The sequence below is a fragment of the Ambystoma mexicanum genome, chromosome 1q (assembly GCF_040938575.1).
Source record: "Ambystoma mexicanum isolate Mex_15411 chromosome 1q, UKY_AmexF1_1, whole genome shotgun sequence".
NCBI classification, from domain to species: domain Eukaryota; kingdom Metazoa; phylum Chordata; class Amphibia; order Caudata; family Ambystomatidae; genus Ambystoma; species Ambystoma mexicanum.
The window spans coordinates 211,336,346-211,357,787 of record NC_090922.1 but is presented as its reverse complement, the minus strand read 5'-3'; the positions used below and the strand labels follow the sequence as shown (position 1 = coordinate 211,357,787).

Genomic DNA, 21,442 nt, shown 5'->3' with positions numbered 1-21,442 from the left:
ACACTCTCTGCTCTTCTCCAAGGCCAGTTCCGTATCATAGGCCATGTGGAGGCCTGTCCATTGTTCATTAGACCTTAAAAATTCCAAAGACTCCCTTATGAGAAGGGGATATTGGTGTCACCTTTTCTTGTCAACTGAAAAAATATGAATTAAGCACATTCACATTAAATAAAATATTGTAATCAACACTGCTGTCTCTGTCATAATTGAAAAGATTACCCCCGGGGGACATGTAACTCCACCTGACCAGGCCCTGAATGCGCTGAGGGTTGTTATATATCAAAGTTGCACGCAACCTTGTTTCCGAGAGGCGGCTTCATTGCATGGTTGTTTATTCGTGCAGAATCAGTTAGTTCATAGTACAGCATAAGCAATACAGAGTTCTACAATGGAGTACAGGTACGGGTCATCCATCTGGTTACATCTCTCCTTCTGGTGTAACCCATCTTACTGCTGCTCATTGAACTTGGCCACAAGTGACATATCTCGGATTCCATAGGCTGTCCTGCTTCCCCCGGCCATGCTGGAAGATGCAGGATACAACCGGGTTACATATAGAAAATACAATATATACTTCTGGGCTCCGTTTGCTTCATTGGTAACTCACACAGTCGTTTTTGCTACCTTTTTAAAACCTGATGGACATCTTAATCAGCGATGCACGCTGAACTTAAAGGTCCTGATTCGTGGAATGATTTGCGTGTGAAACGAGGATGTGCCGTGCCATTCCTCCTGCAAATCCCTGTTTGATGAATGGGGATTTGCAGGCAGAATGGCACGCAAATCCCCGTTTTACATGCAAATAATACCCTGAATCAGGGCCAAAATGAAGCGTCTCCCCCAAAACAGGCAAGGCACAGATTGTTTGAAATAAAGTTTATTGAAGGTATTTATTTTTGTATTTACATATAGTACAGGGTAAATAAGATCGTCATTTCAACTCGTGATTTGCCTCTCCATGAGGACATTGTAATGACTAATATAATACAGTATTGTATTCTTCTTTCATGTCCTATAATAAAACTAAGAGAAAGCCCATACGAGTTCAATAGCATATCCAGCCCGCCTCCCCTCCCACCTACCCTGCCTTCCTGGGCTGAGTCAGGAGTGGTTTACTGTGATGTCACCATCTGATGCCCGTCTATCTTGCCAGCCCACCGAGCCTGGACTGCACCTGAGGTTGTGCAACATGTTCCCCCTGACTGTAGTTCAAATAGTAGATGGGTTGGTGGCTGGTCAGCTGCCAGGCCTGGAATCTCCAGGTGATGGGGACGCAGGTTTTATATCGTTTGAGCGCTCAAAGCTGCTTTGATTTGGCACAGATAGGATCATTGTCTAGGTCCTTGGAAACGGACAATAAATGGGCGTTGATTTAAGCCCAGGAAGGAAAATTGTCCAGGATGGAGATGAATCTCTTCCGTTCACTTCTAGAAGAGTCACTCTCTCATTCCGAAGTGGAGGTCTTACCTCAAACCTGGGTGCCCTGTAATGTACGGCAAGGTGTGGGAATAGATTTATTGGGGGTACAACACACCCAAACCACATTTGGTTGTCATCATAGCACGTTAAGGAGGATTCCACTATTGCTTAATGGTAAAAAGGGTCATTTGTCACACAAAGTAGTGTGGGTGTGTGGGACACTTTTCTTTGAGCTCCAGGATTGGAGCTGCTGTAACACACATATTGGTACAGTAAGGTCTCTGGTAGAGTCAGATTGCTGAACATCTCAGGGAAATGGTCGTCTTTTATTCTGTGAGCGCCGGTCGTAGTGGTGTAACATGAGACTCAACGATTTCTCCGCCCACAAACACGTTTGAATGATGATATACTATAGGCGTAAAATGGTGAGCACGGATTCTGCCGAGAAGACACTGGAAAGGCCATCTCTTCAAAGGAGTAAAATACTAACTTTTTTGTAAAACAATAAATGTTCCCTGGTTCCGATTGGGCAAGCGAGGTTGTGGAATGTAAACAGCCCCATGCCATAATCTTTACTGGTGGAGCACAGTTATGTCACCTTCTATTTAGCGCAGGTGTATGCCTTGCGGCAACTCCAGGTTGCCATCACTGTGATACCAAAAGAAAAAAGGGATATAATACTTTGATATGTGATCAGGGATGGTGTTCCACTATATCGGACATCCGCAATCTCATTTTGCACATGTGCAAATTCTTTTTTGTAGCATTCACGAACACCATTAGCACAACTGCAATTACATCAGCAATGCATTGTCGCTATTGCTAATACCAATTTGTTAATTCTCAAAATGTGTTTACACATGTGTTCAATGCGCGTGTGCAATTTTTCATAATGTCCCCCCCAAATCAGACCTTTTCTACCTAATATCTATTGGACTCACATGACTATGCTAAGATGCCCTCTTCCCAAGTGGATTGTCTGATAGGAAGACATTTGCATCACTGTGTCTCTGAAAGACCGGTACGACACTTAAGTGTCCATCATAGGTCATCCAATCCTGACTTGTGAATGACCGTCAAAACCCAATCAGACTTTTGGAGGCCGAAGCCTGTGAGATAGGAGCACCATCTCGCATTGGGACAAACCCCAATCTGGTCCTCTTTAGCTAGTGTGTTAGTCTTAGATTGAAGTTCTTCTTCGTCCTGCTGATAATGTCAGCCCTAAGTCACACCAGAACCACGAACCCCTGAAATATATGGACTCTTTCAAGTGCTCAGAGGCACTTGTACCTGAAACTATCCCCTGGTTACATCTTACAAGCAATTTCATTACCCAAAAGGTAAATTACTTTGGAGACAGGGAGGCTTCGAGAAGAAGCATAATTCCCAATTTTCAGTTCAGTGTTCCCCAAATAAAAGCGATCTCTCCCACCGTAATCATTGCTACCCCTAATTGAGAGAATCCGTTTTCAGCTATCGGAGGTTAAAATATGTCTGAAAGATGCAGTGCATAGCAATATGAATAGGATGTCATTATTGCCCAACACCTAATGCTTTTAACGCAAGCTGGCGCTTTGCAACAACAAAGCAAACTTGAACTTAACAGCTCTCTATCAATGGAGGGTCCTTGCTTCCAGGGGTGTTGCTAGGTCTGTAAAAGATCTGGGGCTATGCTAATGTCGGGACTGTCGGGACTTGGGACTATCTAGTCTTTTGGTTGTAGCCCCTGAGATTTTATCCGGGTCTACAATCAAAAGACCAGGGGTTATAGCCCCCCTCAGCCGCCCCTAGCAACGCCTCTGCTTGCTTCAATCTATTTTGCTTACTAGACATCTTGCTCACCTCTCTGGCATGGTCTATGCACAGAAGAGAATGTTTTGCATTATTGTTGGGGTTCCTTCCATGCTTCATCCAGCTGTCATTACACGTCCAAAAGGGTTGACAAAGCCTCAAGCATGTATGTGCCTACATCTTGTAACCCTGGAGTGTGAAATCAACCTTCATTCTAATAGAAGTGAGTTCACACTCATGTTAATTGTCAACAGTAAATGGGTCAAAAGGTGCAGCTATAAATGTGCATGCACATAATATGGGTATTTTTGACATTATGGAAAACACCATTTTAGCCATTGTGAAATGTGAGCATTTCTGGCACTCATTTTAGAGTATGAACATTTTCTTTAAGCTTCACCAAATGGTGCGTGTGTTATTAAATGTACCATCTGCGAGGTTAAAAGTTAGAGAGGACCATTTTGTTTCAGGGTCCTACATTAGGTGCCATATAAGCTTAACACTATTGAGGGAGAATACATAACGGGTAACTGGGCAGCATGGTTTGGTCATTTCATTGAGGGCTTCGGGTGACAAGGGAAACGAAACTTAAGTGCCAAGGACAAGATTGCTCTTCCTTTTTACATAGACTTACATACTAGCCTGACACATAAGGGGTTAAACAAAGGCTTTGCGGTTTGTAACTGCCACATGAATCTCAAAATCGCAGTTATTTGTCCCATTATGTTTTTTTTCTGTTTCAAACTGCACATTTTAAAAATGAAAATGTGTTTGCTCAGCTTGTTTTCTATTTCTGCAAAGAGGGTTTAAGGAATGAGTGTCTGACTGCTCTTTGCGATATGCAGCCAACAGTGCGCAGCAATGGATAGCTAGTGGCCTGATGAGATAATCACACGCTGTGCTTTGATTATTGTTTGTGATTGTCCGGCTCAGAGAATAATGAGTCTATTTGACGATAAACTAGGAATCCCCGTCCTGGGTCCCAATGGTGACCACTTCCACTGAGCTTGGAGCACCACATGGCATATTTGTACAGCACCTTTTGTTCTTTAGAATTGTTGTTACCTATTTAGGCTGAATGCCCTCGCACTATTACTAATGCATATGTTATGTATGTGCTTTAGATTGTGTATGTAGATAGCACGATCAAAGTAGTATATCGCCTATTTTTATATTGGAGAAGGAAGTTGAGATCACAAGTGTTGGACTCAAGGATGTATAATGAGTCTGTTGTTTATTTCTATGTACCATTATTAAGAGTATTGGTTTCACTACGTGGCAGACCATCCTTTGTGGCCCATGCAGGACATTATTGAATAGCCTTATTCCCACTGTGGGGGGGGGCCATGGCCGGTAATGGCCTGCTAGCTCGAGCCAAGGTAGGCCAACCGAAGCAAGTGCCTCAGTGATGGCTGCAGCCCATTACCGACCATGCCCACCCCGCACCCAGCACTGGGGATTAAATCCATTTGCACCGAGGGTTTATCCGAGGTGCATATGTTTTTTTTTCTTCCTCTGGAGATTGGCAGTGCAAGTCCCTAAGTCCCTTTTCCATTTTTATGGCGGCCGGAGTGAGAGGTGCGCTGGACCGGAGCATAAAGCTCCTTTCATGCAGGTAAGTGGGGAGTGAGTGAGGGTGTGAGGAACAGGTTTATGGGGGCGGGGTAGCAACATGGAGATGCTCCATGCTGCCTCTCCACATTAAAAAAGAAAATGAATCGTGTCACCCGGCGAAGGGCCTCGTGTCACTGGAAACAGCAGGCAGAGAATGTCTGCTGTTTCAGCCACCTGATTGGCTCAGTATCCTTCCGCGGGTGCGAATATAGGCTTTCAGTCAACTTTACCCAGACAGAACCTATATTTCTTGATTGTCTCATTCACTCATCCATACTTTAAAGGAATCATCATCTGCCCTAAAGAGGAAGTGGCCCGAGTCCGTTTTGATGCACTTCCCTTTGTTTTTGATCTCTCTGCGCTAGCACCAGAGTTGGACCTCACTGACCCAACTCAAGGGCTCCAATGGAGCTGCCATTATATCTAGTTCCCTATTTCACATCTGGGGGAAATCCCGAAAGCATGACTCTGCCCCCGCGTTAAATCGATGCATTTTAATAAATGGATCTGTGATTTATCCACTCATCAATTCCAGGACTTTTCCCATAGTATTGCATCACGCGTTTGTGCCAACCTGGAATATTTTGCATAATCAGTTCTGTGACTGTCAAAAAAGACACAAGGAGAGCATGAAATACACGTCACCCTTTGTCATGAACAGATTCACAGGCAAATGATCAGCCACGTAGGAAGTGTGTATACTAATGCCAACGTGGACTTACAGGAAACGGAAGTCTCTGCTGAAAAATCCATGCCCCTTCCCTAATTTCAAAGTGCATTTTGTTCTAAAAGTACTTCTATGTTTTTTTAATGTCTCTATATCTTCGTTAAGGCCGTTGCTTCGCTCGGGCCTATAACTATGGGCCTCGGGGCATTACCTGAGTTGGTAATGCCCCTGTTGCTCGGGGCATATTGCTTAATTAAAAAGGTGTGTTGATGAAACAGCTTACGATAACCACAGAGGGGAAAGTGCAGCAGGGCGCTGCCCAAAATGCAGCCAGGCAATGCCGTCTTCATGGCATGGAGAGGACAGGCTCCAATCAAGTGCATTGGCTCTTTCCAAGATTCGCGAACGAGGAACATCTTTGCTGTTATTGCCCGTGGGCGTTCCAGTGATATCACTGGATAGGAGAGGCCCTGCCCTAAGCAAAATCCTCATTAACAAGAGGCAGCTGTGACAGGGAGATGCCTTTGGCTATGTAGGTTCCCAGTTCTCCCCATTAAGCGGCAGGGTGGAATATCCCAAACCGTCGAGATGAATGCACGCGCCACGGGCGCTATCAGGCCTTAATTGGCACCTGCGGGAGCCTTAGAAGAGGCAAACCTAAAAGTACGGCGAGCATAAGAGTTGACGCAGCAATGCATGGGGCATACGCTGTGCAAGGGAAAAGATAATTGTGGGACGGAAGTTCATAAAGGGAATGCTGGCTGTGGCAAAAGCTGCCCCGGCCAAAGTAATCAGTTGGGACAAACGCCCCAGTGCCATCTTACCTCAATGAGTTTTCGCAAATAATCTTATGGCTGTGAAAAAGGGGCACTTTGCTGATGAAGCAAAAAAAGCAAATACCCTGGGACCAGTCCCGGTGCATGAGGCGAGCAGCAGAATAAGGAAATGGCGGCCTAAATTGTTTACCATGGAAAGAAAACATGCAGTAAGATGAACCTGGTCTTCGGGTAAAAGTGTTTCAAACCAGAAGCTGGCTTTGCCTCTGCAGACTTCTCCCAGAACCTCTACCACGCGCTCATAAACTAAGTCCGCCATGTTGTAGTTGGGGTTCAGCGCCATTTGGGAAGAATAGCGAATGGCGCATGTTTCATATGCCTTAAGAAGAAACTAAGAAAATGACAGCGCTCAATCAAAAGGAAATTGGCATCTGATGACGCATGCAGCAGCGATCCACACATGAAAGGAAATGTGTGTCACTTGTCAAATGTGGCACTGATTCCACACATGAAAGGAACCTGGCGTCACATGTCAAACGTGGCACTGATTCCACACACGAAAGGAAATTGGCATCAGACGTCGCATGTGGCACTGACTCCACACATGTTAGGAAACTGGCATCACATGTCAAACGTGGCACCAATTCCACACATGAAATGAAACTGGCGTCACATGTCAAACGTGGCACTGATTCCACACATGTAAGGAAACTGGCGTCACATGTGAAACGTGGCCCCGATTCCACACATGAAAGGAAACTGGCGCCACATGTCAAACATGGCACTGATTCCACACACGAAAGGAAATTGGCATCAGACGTCGCATGTGGCACTGACTCCACACATGTTAGGAAACTGGCGTCACATGTCAAACGTGGCACCAATTCCACACATGAAATGAAACTGGCGTCACATGTCAAACGTGGCACTGATTCCACACATGAAAGGAAATTGGCATCAGACGTCGCATGTGGCACTGATTCCACACATGTAAGGAAACTGGCGTCATATGTCAAACGTGGCACCGATTCCACACATGAAAGGAAACTGGTGTCACATGTCAAACGTGCCACTGATTTCACACACGAAAGGAAATTGGCATCAGACGTCGCATGTGGCACTGATTCCACACATGTTAGGAAACTGGCGTCACATGTCAAACGTGACACCGATTCCACACATGAAATGAAACTAGCATCACATGTCAAACGTGGCACTGATTCCACACATGAAAGGAAATTGGCATCAGACGTTGCATGTGGCACTGATTCCACACATGTAAGGAAACTGGCATCACATGTCAAACGTGGCCCTGATTCCACACATGAAATGAAACTGGCGTCACATGTCAAACATGGCACTGATTCCACACATGAAAGGAAATTGGCATCAGACGTCGCATGTGGTACTGATTCCACACATGTAAGGAAACTGGCGTCACATGTCAAACTTGGCACCGATTCCACACATGAAAGGAAACTGGCGTCACATGTCAAACGTGGCACTGATTCCACACACGAAAGGAAATTGGCATCAGACGTTGCATGTGGCACTGATTCCACACATGTAAGGAAACTGGCGTCACATGTCAAACGTGGCACTGATTCCACACATGAAAGGAAACTGGCGTCACATGTCAAACGTGGCACTGATTCCACACATGCAAGGAAATTGTCTTTAGATGTCAAATGTACCACTGATATCACACATTCAACTTTCTACTGACAAATCCAAAAGATGTGCAACCTGGAAATAGGATTAGAAAACACGGGAGGGTACGAGCTGGCGTCGTTTTATCTTCTAAGCAACCCCCCACAGCAGAACTAGGATAATGAATGCAAGGGTCTTGGCGGCGGTTTGAGTGGGCTGAGAAGCTGCAAAGGCACCACGACGAGCTACATCCTACAGTAAACACTGCAGGAAGAGGGGTCCTTTCATACCAGAACTGAGTCCTAAAAGCCGAGCGCAAGTTGCTCCAGTGCTAAAGCCGAATTTGGATCCGTGTTTCTCATCACTGCCATGAGGGACTGAAGGGAGACATTCCTCTCCGCAGCAAGTGGCACACGTGACCGCGCCGCTTTTATACTAGCCTACACATGTTTAATATACTGCATATGTGGTCTGGCTGACATGGTCCTTGAGGCCCAAACTTCGCGTTCAATGAATGTCAATATACATCAAAGAAAGCGCTTGCATACAATAGCAGCCACCGTCCTCTGGGGGCGCACTTTGGAGATCACGGGGCAGGTAGATTTGAAGCAATATTTGAAGGGTTCTATCTTATTTCACCCCCAGTTATTTTTTCGATGAGTTTTTTGCCGAAACTTTTTTACCAAAAAAATCATCAACATTGTTTTTTCTTCATTTTTGGTGGGGTCCCTCAGCCCCCCAAGACCGATCCCTTATTATTTTCCTCCCCCACACCTTATATCTCCTTTGCATCCCCCCAACATTTTTCAATGTTTTTAACTGAAAAATCTTCAGCAAAAAATGAATCGAAAAATGCTTTGGGGATGAAACACCGTCTCACCATTTGAAGGCCATCCAGCGGGACTTGCCAGAAACCCACAGCACAACCTGGCTATCCTTAAAGATCTCTGGCATCCAGCGATATATGGTTATCACTCCGCGCCCTGTCAAGGAGGGTGTGTGGTTGTGGGAAAGAGCAGCGCCCCCTTTCTTCCTCAATCCATTTGATCCGTATGCTGGAGGCCACTGACTCAGGCTGCTAGCATCTAGCCCAAGATTGAGAAGTGGTCCTGCTGTGCTGTTCACAATCGGCAGGAAATGTGTGCGTGCAAGTGGGGCTTGCCAGCCTCAGGGGATACACACATGAACACTGAGCAGGAGGCATATGAAAAATATTAGCAACAGGAAACTGATTATTTTAAGTCTCGCTAATTGGCAATTGCTTGCTTTGTAAAGTGGTTTGCCTGAAATCACTACAAGTGTGGGGGTAAATGTAGTCACCCCCAGCCTGACATTGTGACCTACCTTTTTTTGCATGGCTGTATTGCTGTTAATGCTTTATTATTCGTACTTGCCCTTTAATTCACAAATTGAGCTAGGATTTGTAGAGATTGGCGTAATCGCATTTGGACCAATGAGGCAACTTCCCTTGCGAGTACAGTAGAACTGCCTTGGTTTTCACTTCAGAAATACATCTGCTCCAATCAGTGGCCCAGCGATTAGCCAACCCTTTAAGGCATGAAGGCATCAGGCCTGATTCACGTGTGTGACTCCGTCTCATTGCCAGGCGGAGCATGTCTTGTGGACAGAGCTGCTGGGCTCCAAGGAGCACTTCCCGACCCCCTGGTCCAGAAGCATTGCTTCTGGCTGGAATGGGCATCAGGGCAACACCAGGAGACCCAGCCACATCTGGGCTGCTCTCTAGACTGCATCCATTCTACACTCCACATGCAAGCTTCACCGACACACGACTGCAAGGTGAGCAGTCACCCAGGAAGCATCCTTCTGCTGCCGCAGGAGCTGGGATGCTGCCCTGGAAATATTCTTCATCAAGGATACATAATTGCCTTTAAGTTATTTTCAGACTAAACAATACCAGCATAAATCATTAGAAAATGTGCATGTCAAAGTAGAAGTTGATTTCTAAGTTTGACATGACAGCAATGGTGAGCAATAATTAACAGTTTATGTAGTTCCTGAACTCGGTCTCCTTACGGAAGGGACCGTGCCAACCATCACCGAGCAGGCGGAACTAGTCACAGTCAGGCTGGATCTGACCTGGCCAGCTGTGCCTCATCCCCATTGGTCTTTCAGGAGCACTGGCCTGTCAGGGAATCTCAGGCCAGTTCATCCCTATTAGAAGAGATGGAAAAACAGAGTTGAAGCGAGAAAGCACTTTGGCATAGCTCGTAAGCTCGAGCCGGCACAATTTCGGTGGTAGGCTGAAAGAACGTGGCAAGTATGCTTTTGCCAATAGGTTTCAGGAGCAGCAGTGTATTTCCGCCATCTTATCCATCTTCTGAATGGTTGCTTAGGCGAATGGGAATATTCTTTGTAAACCTCAAATGGTCTCATGTTGGCATGGCCTTGAAGCATCATCTAGAGCAGTAACAGATGGGGCGGATATCCTTGAGGTATTAATATAGAGGAAGATTCTCGGCCTCGCAAATTATCCACCGATAGCGTCTATACGCCTTGAACCGGGCCTGATGTCGCTTTCAGCGATGATTAAGATTCATAGAGGAAAACTCTATATTAAGATCCAGCTGGCAAGTGATAACACGCTTCTGGGCATTGTTAAGGCTGGCTTAATTATGCAGAAAAGTGCAATACTACAGCTCTCTAAAAAGAAAAATTTAAAGATTGGGTGGAAACCGCGCTGGGAGTATGGTGAAGGTGCACTATTGAAAACACTTAAGACGAGCGCTGAGAAATGGGACTCGGTGAACAGCCATGATGAAGTAGCCAGGATGATATCGCTCAGCACTTTTGCACAAATGCACTTTATATTTTTTGTAAAAGCAAGAATGATATCAAATTGGTTCCTTCACCCACAAAGAGAACACTCTTGATGGCACTGAGACTTAATAGATTGAAGGTACTTGATGTTATAGGCGCTTGGACTGGTATACCAAAAGAGAATAGATTGTGGAGGTTGCGTCATGATCAAAAGCAAATGGAAACTATTTGTCATTTAATAACTTCCCGCCCTGCTATGAATTTTACATATGTCCAATATTTAAGTCAACATATAGAACACACGGAGGATATCAGAAATGACCTGTTCTGTCTGAGATGTGTGTCTGGCTAAAGCAGGGGGCTGACGATAGATATAATACAGGTCTGGAAAGTTGTAGCGGGTCAATTGGCCGTATTGAAGGAAACAGGATGATTGTATTAAATCTGTTCTTAATTATATAATAATGTTGCTAGGCCCGTATTGATGAATGTTTAACTTTATATAATTGTTAATTATGTGATGTCTATTTTGTAATCTTCTCTCTTTTTGATAATTTTGTCTAAAGGTTTGTATGAACTATATGCACAATAAAAACAAATGGTCTCAAAGGTTATTTCAAGGGATTTGAAGAAGCTGTCTGGAGAATGGGCCACTTTGCCTGGCAATCTCCAGAAAGGTTATGGAATAGTGGCAAAGTGGAGAGAGGCAGGATAATGGCAGGTCCATTAAGGTTTCCTGTCACTGTGTCTACTGTGTTGCCCTCATTGGCCAGCCATGCCGTGAACTCCTGGCGCCCATGGAGGATCATTCCACAGAAAGGAAACACCAGGACTCTGCCAAGGGCGTTCCCGGAAGGGAAGGCCATATGTGCCCTGCAAACAAGAAGCCTGCCGCCTTCGTAATAGGGTGCCAGCATGGCACATTGGCTGAGAACACACACATTATGAAACCATTGTGGCACCCATAGTACTAAGATACTCCACCATAAGCAACCCTAGGTAGGTTACTATGAGGTGTGGCATAGTGTACTTCTTCCTGGGCAGCATCATTATTTTAAAGGATAGTGACACCATGAGCATCATTGGGACACCATATATATATATATATATATATATTACATTTTGCCAGATCCACATTTTTTTAAGAGCCTCAACTCACTGTCTCGCCAAATTTCGGAATCCTGTACAACGAATCATGGTTAATCATGGCCCCAAATGGCGGGCACTCAACGGTCATATACAGAAGCCTCAGAAGATTTGCTTTTAGTGAGGACCAATCATCTTTATGCATTTTCCAACAGCTATAGTCAGGAAGGGCCAATCAATTGATACAGGCTCTGTTTCATGTACAGGACTGATCACTACTTTAACACTAGTCAAAGGACTTTCCTCCGACACTAGCTCCCCCTCGTCGGCCTTTGCTCATGATGGGTAGAGAGTGGCCAATCTTGCACGGAAGGGATTGCAGTCTCGCACGTCACGTGACCTTGATGTTGTTTTCTGTCGGGTTTAGGAGGACATTCCAACTGATCTTAATGGGTTAAATGAAATGTTACTGTATTTGCCACTGTAACATTGGACCATCCATAACCAGTGTTACCAGAGCGGCACGTATCAGGTTTCATTTTGAGATTCAGGTGTGTTAATATAGTTTGAATAACCTGCAAGTTCGAAGCCCCCTGGATCCCACCCTGCTCCACAACCTCTGGCTTCTCCACTGAACCGAAAGAATGAGGCCCCCCTCCTGGAATCAGTGTCTGTAAGCATCCCACCCCACTCCCGGGTATGCCACATCCTGAAACTCAGCCCAGTGTGCATCTACGAGCATTCTTGCAGCATTAGTATCATTATCAATAGTACTATATAAATAAAATAGTTGTCTTTCATGGGTGATTACCTTCGGGTCCGCTAGCAGTCCCATCATTGACGCGGGATGGCAATCCACTTAAGGTGCTACAGGTCACTAACGACCTCATTCTATAGATTCTAAGACTCAATTCTACCTCTTCTCAAGACAGAAGGAGGGTGTTAGTTGTGCTTTTTTCATCAGTCATAAAGTATTGGACGTTATCCTTCTGTTGAGGGAGGAGTTTACTTCCCCAAGGTCTCTCCTCATTCCTTAGATGTTGTTGGCTGTCAGACCAATGTAACTAAGCAACATATCTATCTCTGACCATATACGAGTAGCATGGTCCTGTCATCGGGCACCTGGGTTCATTAGTTGTCGATTAGGTTGCAGCATATGGTGGCTGCCCAGACAATTAGTGCAGCAATATTTGCTCTGATCAGGGTCTGGGTGCCACGTGTTGGATCAGGGGATAGACAAATTGGATGGTCATTCCATTTCAGCTGCAGAGGATGGAGAACACTGATGGGGAACAAGAAGCCCTGCTTCATCTGGAGATCTAGACTTCAGCTCATCTCACAGTAGGTCTTGAGTTCTGGAGTTCCACCCAGCTACAGTTGTACAACACAGAACCCAGGGATCCCCACTGGCTGTGGAGCACCAGAGAGAAGATATGAAAGAGTACAGATGACGCGTTGAAAAGTTCTGTTGTTGAGTTAGGTCCACTGGTCCTGAAGGCTCAGCCTGAAGTTCATGGGGTGTGATAACATCAACGAGGTTTAATGTAAAATGAGCATCATTGCAGAAGGCATTCAAAAACATGGAGCTGGTTCAAGACATGCCAAATGGTTTGGTGAATGGATGTGTGTGTGTGATTAACATGCTTAATGTGTAATGGTTCAGCAGTTCTTGAGCCTTCGCCTTTGTGGTTGACGTGCCCTTACTAAAGTAAACAGATTCTTCACATTGATGTGTCATTCCAAGGCATTTATGCAGTCTGTTCCCATATTTTTCAGATGCCACATAACAATATTGGAGAGTATGGAGTGCGGTGCCAGCCATTTTGTTTCTTCTTTTTTATACATTTACTGGGTCTTTCTCTTTACACTCAGGTGCTGCGCTGTGCTTCTATGAACTCTGCTCTTCACATCTGGATGTAGTCCACCAACCAGCACTCTCACTATTGCTCTGGTTGATGGTGCTGTTTGAGGTAGAGCGTCCTGCCCGGTACAGCCCAGTCAAAATAAGTTGATTAGCATATGCGGAAACGTCTGCTGTGTTGCTAGAGGTAGTGTCCTATGTAGCGTGAGGTTTCTCAGTCACAGACACTCTAGCACAGAAATAGGTGCAGTCCTACTAGACTTGGCTACTTGTCTTGGAGTTATTTGGGCACGATCCTTCCTGCCCCGGCTCGCGCCGTACATCGTCACCAGGAGAAGAAAACTTCTGTTGCTGATCTTGGAGCCTAAGAGAGATTGTGGCTATTTGAAGAGCAGTCAAGAAATGTGAAGCTGGCAGCTTTATTTCCCAAACAGCACAGCATTGGCTCTATCTAGGAATGGCCAGAGTCCCTTTTGGAGATGCGCGTACCAGAATGCTACGAGGAAATTAGCAGACGTGTGTTCTATTCTTTCTCCAGGTTCCTCCTACAAGCCCACTTCAGAGAATAAAGTCGAGAAGTCTTGACAAACAAAAGCGTTCACCACTTCACTGATCGGCAGTGAACGACGTGGCAACCTGCATGTCTGGCCAATTTGATATCACTGGAAGCATATGAGTAGACCTGGCAACAGTAGATTGGCCGACGCGCTCAGCTGCCATGTGACTATACCGAACAGTCTTCACATGCGTACAATCCTGCAGCCAGTTGAGGACTCAGTAAAATCAAAATGCATTCAAGCTGCCATGGAAGCACATTCAGAGCTGGTCCGATATTGCTATGAGGAGCCATGCTTCTTGCTACATTTGGTATGGTCGAGGCATTTTGTTGAGGATGAACAAACTGCTGGTCCCCCACCCCTCCCCCACATCTCGGCAGGACCCTATTTTGAGCACATTGGTGGGCTGATCTCGTTTGTCTAGTGGCGTAAGAGTCAGCTTGGATTATCTGGTTCTTCTCCTAGGCCATGAGCTTAAATGAAATGTTGGATTGGGGCGGGAACTGAATGGCGGGGTTGAGCATGAGGTCTGTGTCTGTGTGTGGGAGCTAGATATTAGGAAATGTTACAGGTCTTATCTGACATTCCATCCACTCTGGGTTCACCATCGCGCTCCATAGCCAGATGTATGACATGTAATGGCCTGGAGATGGAATGAAGACTCACAATATAAAATTAAGCATCGCTCTCCCTGCTGGCTGGTGCTTATGTGAGTAAATGGAACATCTGTACATGGTCAGGCCCATCACAATAGAGCTTCAAAACTCATCATTCGTGTTTTTTCCAGAGATACACTCGGAACATCCCCGGCTGAAGACGCTTGCAAGAAACAGGACTTTCTGGATAGGGGACACTCTGCCTTCTGTTCATGGTACTAAGACAAGCCAGCATGTCCAATAAAATGTCCATCTTAATAACATCAGATCAACTTGAGGGACACTCCAAATCGAAGTGTACAGGGGTCCCAGCTATCGTCCTGGTGCCTAGAATAGATACACGATGGTGGAAAGAATGATGTCAACTTTTGCAACTTTGGCGGAGGTCAGAGTACTGGGGGATTTCTTTATTAATGGGATTCCACCAGACTTGCTTGGCTGTTTAGCCCTGCTGTTTAGCCCTGCAGGTTGGGACTCTCAGTTTGAGTCCCCTTTGAAAAGACACATTCCACAACGTTTTTACTGTTGTTGGAGAAAGAGCTCTTGCAGCATTTGAAAAATGAAAAGGCTGCAATTGAGGTCTATATTGAGGGCAGGCACAAAGGTATGCTTGCCAAAATGATTTGCTTTCATTTTCTAACTGTCCACTTCTCAAACTTTACAGAGGATATCAACCTCTGCTGCAACATGTTTCTTAGACAAAATGGCAAAGGCTCAAGGGGACATTATATTACCTTAAAATGGCGAGGATAGTGGTTGTTCCCAGGGAGAAGAGTTTGGCCTGTGTTTACAACCAGGAAATAATGGTCTACTGATAAAATTGAAGTTTTTCACACAGGTCAAGAGCACCCATGGTGCTCCCTTGAGGCTCACTGGGCCTCCCGAAGCACCTGTCATCTCCAGCTTCCCAAAATTGGTTAAGCACACCACATTTGACCTAAACATAATCTTACCAATTAAGAACAAGGACCAACAGACTAAGAACCCTCTGTATTCTCTTCATTAGGATGTATACTAATTGACCTTTTCACAATTGACCGCGGGAGAATTGACCTAATATAAAAGGTCAATTAGTACATATATGTGGGGTTAAACCCCCGCAACTGCCCACCCAATCCAAAACCCCCTGCGACCCCTGGCCCTATCCCCTTATATTATTTATAATCCAAAACCAACCCAATACATATATAAAATAACTAAAATGATATAAAGGTCAATTGTGCAGAAGGTCAATTAGGACCACTATAATTAGGTCGATTAGGACAACAGGTTAATTGTAAAAGGTCAATTTGGGTAATACCCTTCAGAAGATTATATAGATGAGTCAAAGTCTATATGCTCGGTTTACGGCACCTCATGCCTTAACTGGCAAATGTGGTGCATTTCTTTTTGATTACGGCACAGCAAAATCATATTTAATTGGTGACTTGCAGTTTTTTATTTTTCCAGCAGTCAGTGGCATAGCAAGGATGCGCTGGAAAAGGTTTGACCCTTAATGAAGGTGAAACACTGTCTCCAATAGTCCACCTGAAAATCAGGATAATGAGTTCCGTTCCTGAAGATGTACCAGTTTTCCACGTCAGCACGTGTACCCAGGTGTGACTGGGTGGGCTTCACCACCTTGCGTTCTATGGTCAAGGGTTTGAGAGGGCTCCTTCATGGTCATGTTGAAGAGCTGCCCGCCATGAGGTTAATGCTGTCGATGAGACAGGTGCCCAGAGAGGTCCCAGGCTAACCATACGTTGATTGGTTAGGATGCTCGGCGTGTCTCCGGGGAGACACTATTGCTGTGTGTCTGCACAAGATCTGCTTTGACACTAGAATTGGCAGCCATTGCCAAGGTAGAAGTGTCACTACGGTACATTAAAGGGCTGTTTGCTCTTGAATAACCGGAAAGGGCTATTAGCAGGGTCCTTATATCTTATTAAAGGATGGGCCCTGGCATCGTAATCGGGAAGAGAACCCCGCAAATTTTTCATGGGGCTTGGCCAAATATTTGATGAATTGGGAAATTGAAAAGTTGATCGGCTGACATATCATAGATGACTAATTCCATAGTAACAGAGGGTGGGACTCTACAGTTCCTGTGTTCTTATGTCTGTCTCAAAGCATGCCAAACACAGATACAACCGTCAATTCTTGAACAATCCTAATCGCCTCGCACTTTAGCTCATTAAGCCCAAATGCGAGATTAGAAACTAAAAAGACTAAGGGTTTATACCTCTGCTGCTGTTTTGGGCACAGCATCACCGTCACTGCAACTGTACCAATGTGGAGAAAGCGGCACAGTGCATTTACCTAATTCCGACCAAATGGACTGATATGTTTATCATTTTTCTTTTGTGAAAATCATCAAAAGTGAATGTACTCCTTCCGGTACTTAGTTGGAAGGCCACATGACTAAGGACCTACTTGCCTGATTTTATTTTTAGTTTCTTAATAATGTAGAATGGGCCAAAACGCCATTGGGGAAAGGAAAGCATGGTAGACCATCCGCCATTTTACAATAGTGTATCATTATTTAAGCCAGGTCTTGGACACCAGCAAAGGGTCGTCACACGGATCATATATCCGAGGACTCATGTACTTGAGAGGCAAGGCATAACATTTTCAGAGGTTTTATCAACACATGACAAAAAACCAGTAGTGATTTCAGGGAATTGGAGGTCGGGATTGGGCCGGCCCCCTTACGGATCAAATGACCCACTTGATTACAGCCTGCTGTTCTGTCTGGAATAGTCGTACCTCCTACACACCACAGTAGCTGGAGAGACTGTTCCATTTGATCTATGGAAATTTAAGGACAAGGTGGTTTCAACTTCAGAGGTGCAGTGAGTTAATGTGGAGTTGCGCAGTGCTGGTTATCATGGCAACCATTTTGGTTCCTTCATTTTGCAAACTTGACACCTGTTGCAGACGATTTTGTTTCATCAAGTTTCTATAGTTCAACCTTATTGATAAAACCGAATAAGTGACCTGAACCCCTCATAGCTAAACCCAATAAGCTCTACGCCAACCCAAGTGTCGGCCATCTTTAATGTTTTCTCTGTCTCCCAACACGTTCAAATACGGCCTGGTTACTATCAGTGACTTTGTGATGGAGAGGCTGTGTACTGTGGGGCAAGAGGGACAGCTTTTTTTTTTAAATCAGCAGGTTTTTAATAGCCCTTTACATTTAAGAGGGCACTAGGGATGGGGCAAAGTGTGTTGCCAGATACGTGACTAATCCACCCTCTACTTGCTGACCTTTCACGTGCGCTCGCTGTATGGAAACATCCCACAATAATCCATTTTAAATGATGAAAAGTAAACAGTGTGATGTAAAGGAGTTTTTTTGGTGTGATGTTTTCCTTCCTAGTTGAACCCTTTCAAGTTCCCTACTGGTGGATTGACGTTTGTGGGAGGGCTGTGAATTTCAGAAGGCACAGGGGTTCGAATACTCAGAAAGCCCCCCGTCACCAGCAGGTCTGTTGTTGACTTGGCAGTTGAATGGGGCATTCCAGCTTCAAATCAAGGTTGTAGGGTGGGCTCATTAGGGACGTTGTTCTTTTTAATTCTGAGCTAGATGATGAACTGACGTGTGTGCTCTCCTCTGTGAAGCCGAATCCAGTTTCTCACTCTGCAAGGAAGCCGAAGAAAAAACAGTAGTCGAGGAAGCTCTGAGGTGGACGAGTTCTCTCCTTCGTTCGGAAGTCCAACTCCTCGCTTCGTGAAAGGCTCTCCAGGGGATGAAAGGTGCAGAGGCTTGCACAAGAGCATCAGATGCAGAGAGTGGCCAAGGGGTGGAGTGAGGCGGGCATATTGCAGCACGATAGGACGTGGGGCTACAGTGAGAACCTGAAAAATACAAGAAGTGAGATAGAGAGGTGACAGAGGCTGCGACCATGGATGAGACACGGGGACAGAGGCAAAGAGGAGACATCAGAAAAGCAGACGAGGACACAGAAGGGTGGCGGAGAGACTGATAGGGGTGGCATCACAGACCTCAGGAGAGATTACAAGGAGAGGGAAGAGGCTGGGTAGTCAGGCATACAACGGCTAGGGCAGGGTTGACTACGATTGCATAGGATAAACTACAGGTATTGTGCAAGACCAATTAAGCAGGAGAAAGATACAGAACAGAGAGCAAAGGTGAGTGAAGGAGATTAACCCAGTTGGGAGCGATAACATATCATGTTAAGAGAGTGTGGACGAGAGAGTGAGGAAGACGAGGTAACCAGAACAAAACAAGAGGGTTGGAGAGGACGGGAGGGAAGAGGAAACGCCAGTGGCCAACACAAAACATCCAATGAAGAAGAGAGACCAAGAGAAAAGAGCGAGATTCCAAGAGAACGAACATGGTAGCGATAGAGATGAGATGGCATAGGCCGGGGAGGGAGTGCTGAAGCATTCCAGTTGGGGACGAGGATGTCCATTATGCCTCAACTCCAGGAAGCTGCCCAGTGTGGCTCTAAACCCTCAGGGGAACAGTCATTTGCACAGTGCTCTTGCCTTGGTTTTCAATGCACCAGCGTGTGTACTGGCTAGCGTGCTCTTAGCAGGGAGAAGTGGACATGTGTATGTGGTCTGGATACTTGATGGCCGGCGGATAGTTCTGGGTCATCTGGATGGACACGTCGCTGGAGATGTCCGATGGGCTGCGGCCACGGTGCCAGACCTCTGGGTGAAGGAACTGGCCAGAGTAGTCAGAGCAGTCACTGAGCCGCGGCCGGTAGAAGGCCGGGTGCGGGCGGTACATCTCCTCCTCGGCATAGCGCTTGGTGAAGAGGTATACGGACATCACACCTGCGCCCTGGATGGAGAGGTGACAAAAAAAAGGCATGAAACATTGTTTTAACGGGAAAGACAAGAGTGCAAATTTGCCAAAAATTATTATCTTATGTGTCCTACGATTCCTTAGTAACAGATACTAACAAGTGTTAATTGCCTTTCCCCACATCATGTAGCACGCACCTAATGTGTGTACCCTTAACCTTGTGGTGGGTAATTCCTGGTCCTAAATTACAGTAGAGCAGAATAGGACTGCCTGACCAATCTCTATGTCCCTCTCTGACACTTCCCAGTGCCAACGTTCTCCTCTCTGTCCTCTTTGTTGCTTCCCCTGTTTCGTTCCTTTTCTCCTTTGGTGCCCTTTCTCTGGAACTCACACTTCCACTCGCTATTCGATCTCCTGCCTCCCTAGCACTTTTCATTCTCTCCCTGCAGGCCACTTCTTCCAAGTGTCTTCATATCTCTCGCGGCAGGATTTATTGGACAGCATTTCTTATGGCGTTTTGTTTGTTTTTAGAGAGGCACAGCTCCACATCACTGACGAGGCCCAACCAGGCCGAAACACGTGTCTGGGGTTGCTGTTGGTACTCTTGTTCAGAAGAGAATTGCCAGGCATTTCGGTGCTGGACTGCCCTTGGGCAGGACAAAGACTGATATGTAGTGGAAATGTCTCTTCTGTGAAAGGATGAGAGCTAAGGACTCTGGTTGAGACTCTGACCCAGGATATTGGCCGGTAATAGAGAACCTCCCAGAACCTCCCTTGTTTTTGTTTGCTGTACCACTTCTAACCATCTGTATATCGCACAGGCAAAAGTGTGTTGACAGTGCAATTATAAACAAAACACATTTCAAAACTATGGAGCCAAATGATATTTTGGGGAGCTATTATTTTTTGAATCAGGTATGACTAGTCATGGGAGAGCAAATTTAAACAGTAACTTTTACTTAAATCTTCCTATCATACATGTTCAAAATGTCACAGAGCTCATTGGTGGGCTCACATCTGCAAATAGAATAAAGGGCTCAGTTTGTGGTAGCCTTTTTTGTGAGTCCAGATTCCATGATCACATGTCCGCAGACTTAGGACTGCCCACTTATCTTCGCGCCAGCATTCAATAGAGATATCGCTAATATACTGGCAAAGGCAAGCAACCTAACAGTACAACTCCCTTTCATTTGATTATATGCATCTGACTAGAACATAACGTCTGTCTAGTCTTCAAACTAGGTCTTCTGCAAATCTTCTACTATTAGTGAATGCTCATACAGACGTAAACGCTTGAATCCCTATGGATTCCGCCTCTTTTTAGAGCTGTGTAAAACAGGTGGAATCGCTAGGAATTCACTGCAGTGCTGTCCCCCGTTGCGGGATTTCTTTCACGAGGGGTGTAAAAAGTTGCGGAAACAGGACCTCACGGATTCTTGTGCCTTTACCCGTAACCACAAGATGGCCAAACTTGCATGAAGAGGACCGCATGTCTGCAAGTGTAACTGGTCACAGCAACCCTCGCGCACTTTTACATATCACTTAAAATGTCGGCGTCTGTCTTGACATTTATTCAGCTCGGCGTCTAAGGCCATGATTGAAGGATGGTGTCAGTCAAGGAGGGCAATATTTCTCTCTGCCAAGGCAGTGCACCCGGGTAGAAAGAAATGACAGAAAAAGCTCCGCCTTTTTTAAGAGATCCACAGAGCCACTTTTGCTGAGCGCTCTACTGGAACACTGGCTGGAACTAACATGTCTACATTGACGTGGCTGAAAGTAGACCACACACACGCACCACGCACACAGACACACTAATAGAAAGGGTGGCTCG

The 21,442-nt window shown here is 45.5% G+C and overlaps 1 protein-coding gene across 3 annotated transcripts in view; it reads right to left on the bottom strand.

The window, feature by feature from the left end:
* Window positions 1-859: 859 nt before the first annotated feature.
* The window catches only part of CACNG7 (calcium voltage-gated channel auxiliary subunit gamma 7), a 255,534-nt gene continuing 234,951 nt past the window's right edge, over window positions 860-21,442 (bottom strand). For all 3 annotated transcript variants that reach the window (XM_069637370.1, XM_069637369.1, XM_069637373.1), the window contains exon 6: window positions 860-19,647. In XM_069637370.1, the coding sequence (XP_069493471.1) occupies window positions 19,390-19,647 (258 nt within the window). In that variant the 3' untranslated portion in view covers window positions 860-19,389. The remainder of the gene's footprint in view (window positions 19,648-21,442) is intronic.